Consider the following 4819-nt stretch of genomic DNA (forward strand, 5'->3'; position numbering starts at 1 on the left):
AAAAAATGCATGATCCCACTTAATTAATTCCCAACATCGTAAAATATATAAAAGTATCAAATACTTCTCTCCATATCACCCACGAGAATTACTTCACATAATCCACTTAATCACATAGAAACAATCAATTTCATAGCTTAAATTTCCAAATCAACATATTAAATAAAAGTCACAAAATTCTGGGGTGTAACATCCTTCCCCTCTTAACAGAAATTTGGTCCCGAAATTTGATCGTCTCACATAAACAACTCGGGGAACTTTTCTTTCATTCTATCTTCTAACTCCCACGTGGCTTCCTCGGGACCATGGTGTTTCCACAACACCTTCACGGATGCTATCGACTTGTTTCGTAACTCTTGCACCTTCCGATCTAGGATTGCCTCGGGTCGTTCCTCGTAGCTCATGTCGGGGGTCAAGATCACTTCCTCTTGATGAATCACATGCTTGGGGTCGAACACGTACTTGCGCAACTGCGACACATGGAACACGTTGTGCACGTCCCCAAAACTGGGAGGTAACGCCAAGCGGTACGCTACAAGGCCTACTTCATCAATAATATAGTACGGTCCTACAAAGCGCGGTTTCAGCTTGCCCTTCACTCCAAACCTCACATCTCCTTTCGTCGGGGATACTTTCAAGAACACTTTGTCACCCACGTCGAATTTGATCTCCGTTCGACGCACGTCAGCATACGACTTCTGCCTATCTTGAGCTTCCTTGATCCTTGCGCGGATTTGATGCACAATTTCGGTCATTTCCTTTATAGCGTCGGGTCCTAACATCTTCCTCTCGCCAACTTCATCCCAGTAGAGTGGGGATTGACACTTCATGCCATACAAGGCTTCATACGGAGCCATATCGATCATCGCTTGGTAGCTATTGTTGTAGGCGAATTCAACCAACGGTAGAACAGTTTCCCAACTTTCCCCTCGATCTAGGACAACGGCTCGCAGCATATCCTCAAGCGTTTGAATCGTCCTCTCTGACTGCCCGTCCAATTGCGGGTGATAAGCAGTGCTGAAATTCAGTTGTGTGCCCAATTTCCGTTGCAAACTCATCCAAAACTTTGATGTGAACTTCGTATCACGATCGGACACAATGGTCTTTGGCACCCCATGCAAACGCACAATCTCATTCACGTAGAGCTTTGCTAACTTGTCGGCGCCACAAGTAATTTGAATTGGTAAAAAGTGCGCGCTTTTAGTCAGTCGATCGATGATCACCCAAATTGCAGTGTTGCCCTTCTGTGACTTTGGCAAACTCGTCACGAAATCCATAGCTAGGTGCTCCCACTTCCATTCGGGAATTTCAAGTGGTTGCAATTTCTCATATTGCCGTTGGTGTAAGGCCTTCACTTGTTGGCATGCTAGACATCGCTCCACATACGACGCCACGTCTCCTTTCATTCCATTCTACCAAAAACGTTGCTTCAAATCTCGATACATCTTCGTGCTTCCGGGGTGAGCAGTGTAAGGCGTGTCGTGCACTTCACTCAAAATCTCATCTTTTAGCGCATCATCGCTCGGCACACACAATCGTCCATCGTACGTCAAAGCATTATCCGCCTCCTCACGGTAATGATCAAGCTTCTCGGCTCTCACCTTCACACGTAACTCTTCCAACTTCTCATCGCATCGTTGGGCTTCTATGAGCCTGGTTCTCAAATCTGGCTCAATCACTAGCGTCGCGATTCTTCCTCCCACTGTCTCGGGCGCTTTTACTATTTCCAATCCCATTCTGTCGAATTCGCGAATCAACGCTTCCTCTTGCGTTAGGAAATAAGCCAATTGCGGTTGGTTCTTTCTACTCAAAGCATCGGCTACTACGTTCGCCTTGCCCGGATGATAGTGAATACCACAGTCATAATCTTTCACGATCTCTAACCAACGTCGTTGTCGCATGTTTAGCTCCTTCTGCTCGAAGAAATACTTGAGACTCTTGTGATCCGTATATATTTCGCATCTCACTCCGTAGAGATGATGTCTCCAAATTTTCAGTGCATGCACTACTGCTGCTAGCTCCAAGTCGTGCGTCGGAAAATTCAATTCATTCGGTCTCAACTGTCGGGATGCGTATGCTATCACTTTCCCATCTTGCATCAACACACAACCAAGTCCTACCTTTGATGCATCGGTATAGACAGCGAAGTCCTTGTCGGCTGCCGGTACGGCTAGAACATGTGTTGTAGTCAATTTCCCTTTCAATAGTTGGAAACTCACCTCGCACTCCGGCGTCCAAACCATTTTGACTCCTTTCTTCAACAGTTGTGTCATTGGTCTCGCGATTTTAGAGAATCCCTCGATGAAGTGTCAATAGTATCCCGCCAATCCCAAGAAACTGCGGATTTCGCTCGGTGTTTTCGGCGATTTCCAATTTTGCACAGCCTCGACCTTTGCTGGGTCTACTTGAATCCCATTTGCCGTCACAATACCGAAAGTCTCCTAGCGGATGGTGGAATTTGAACCCATTTATTTTTTTAAGTAAAAGGAAATGTGATGTTTTTATTGGACAAATTAAAAAAATGTGACATCTGTTTAAAGGAATATTATTTGCCGTTTATCGATTTTTCGTGGAGAATATATTGATTTAGCAATCACCACAATTGAACAGAGGTTTCGATGACGTGTACACGCAAGTAACTGGTGTATCAGACTAAGAGGATACACCTAATTTATTCGTTGCCAAGTCAATTTTGGCAGCTGTCGAAGGGCATAACAACACACACGCATAGAGTTAATTAACGTGACATGCATGTTTGTATTCTTTTGCAGTGATACACACATTTTAGAAGAATGGAATATACGTGCATCGCACACATCACCAACTGATGAATAAAAATGGAGCATTGAGTCATATAATACACGATTTTTGAAGTATTTTTATTTCACACAAACAGAAATCCATCATTGACTTAAGCCCACTCTGATATCATTATTAGAAATAGGCCACGTTTAGCCCATTTAAAGGTCTTATAAGAGCGATGATTATCCACAATTATATAGTTTAGATGAGATTTTCATCAAGTTGATGTAACACAAAATTTAGACATTTAATAGATTGCTATTGAAATGAAACTATCAAAGAATTTATGAATGTGAAGGTCATGTATGTGGGAATCTGGATCTGTTTTGAACTCATGCATACATGTCTTTATTATTAATGATGGTGAAGCACAATTTTATTGCAAGAGACAACAAAGAAAGTCAATTAAACTTTCCACAATCAAATCGGATATTCCCATTTTTGGCGGTGAGGCGGCCCAATTTGGTGATGGCTTGGATGAAAGCAGTGTTGAAAGATTGGGGATTAGATGCCCACGTTGAAACTGTGTTCTTGGACCTTGAATCTGTGAACAGAACCTGATCCGATGTGAATAAGCCCTTGCCTTGTACAAGGTTATTGAAGTAGGCGTTGTCGAAGATCCGAGGAGTGGCCGGGTCCATGTTGATGGCCACTCTCGGGTCCACGTTCTTCGGGCACATCCCCTGAAGCTGGGTCGCGTATTGCGGGTCTAGGGTCGGGTCGACCGGGTTCTGTCGACTAAAATTGTATATCCGGTTCGCGAATCTACTGCAGTGTGAGAATCCTACCGTATGCGCAGCTACAATCAAGAGAAGAATGGAAGTTAGAAGCAGTATATAAGTGTTGTCCAACTTTAATCAGTTTGGGATGTTTTGGATGTGGTTTTGTCATAAAGCGAACAATATGAAACTAATATGTAGACAACTCAAACCTGAGAGCGCAATCATGTCGGTTTGGGAAAGGCCCTTGGAAGCAAACATTTTATTGAGCTGATCCAAACTGAAGCTTGGTTGAGGAAGATTGCCCTCCACACTTGCTGATGTTGAACTCAGCCCATCCAGCCTCCCCAATTCCACTGGATAAGTGGGCCCACCAGCCTACATACACCACACTTAAATTAGTTTTCATTCCTTATTGTTGGGTTTGGGTTGTAAATTCACACCACTAGAAAACTGGAAAGTTAAAAGCATTATATAAGTGCTACCTAGCCCGAATTAGTTTGAGACCTTTTGGGAGTGTCCTAAAATAAATCTGTGCAGGCTTGATCCAAGGCGACACTTAAAAAAACAAAGTAAAAGAAATTAATGGAATGGATTCGAACCAAGACGATTGCGTCACGCGTTGCGAGAGCAAGAATATCTGCGCAAGAAACCTTGTTCTTGCAGCTAGACACAGCGTCCACAGCAGCTTTCGCTTTGATCACCGTATCGAATCCGTCCCCCGCCAGCGATAAGTTATCGGGGTGGTCCTTCTCCGCCGTATTCCCCGCCGTCGACGCCACTATCACCGACGCATCACACCCCTACATATTTACATGCAGCAAACTATAATAAGTATATTTCAACCATATACTCCTTCCCTCTGTCCCATTAAAAATGAAACAAATTTTTTTAAATTGTTCCATTAAAAATGAAACATTTTTAAAAATAGAAACATCATCATCTTTGCTTTTACTTTTCTCTTTCATTAATTCACGACAATACATAAAATCCCAAAATATTTCATATTGAATGGGACAAAGGAAGTAGCGGATAGTAAGTACCGAAACGAAGCAATCATGGAAGAAGAGACGTATGGTTGCCGGTACAGTGACGAATGTTTGGGAGAACTTAGCAGAGACAGCTTTTTTCACAATATTCTCCACCTCAGGGCACACCTTGGCGTAGAAGTTCTGACTCAGTTGGGCTGAGCATAAACCTAATCCCCATAACAATATCAAAATTACTCTCAATATCCGCATATTCACTCTAATTTCATACCCCTATTAATGTTGTCGCTGGGAACTCAGATATATAGA

At 43.0% G+C, this 4819-nt stretch overlaps 1 protein-coding gene across 1 annotated transcript; it reads right to left on the reverse strand.

Annotated features, from left to right (window-relative positions):
• Positions 1–3124: 3124 nt before the first annotated feature.
• LOC121766062 (peroxidase 51-like) lies at positions 3125–4819 on the reverse strand. The gene is made up of 4 exons (XM_042162394.1): positions 4565–4819; positions 4124–4324; positions 3734–3899; positions 3125–3601 (listed from the first exon to the last, which is right to left on the reverse strand). The coding sequence occupies exons 1-4, from the start codon at positions 4760–4762 to the stop codon at positions 3204–3206; spliced, it is 963 nt and encodes a 320-aa protein (XP_042018328.1). The 5' UTR covers positions 4763–4819; the 3' UTR covers positions 3125–3203.

The sequence above is a fragment of the Salvia splendens genome, chromosome 14 (assembly GCF_004379255.2).
Source record: "Salvia splendens isolate huo1 chromosome 14, SspV2, whole genome shotgun sequence".
In the NCBI taxonomy this organism is placed as follows: Eukaryota; Viridiplantae; Streptophyta; class Magnoliopsida; order Lamiales; family Lamiaceae; genus Salvia; species Salvia splendens.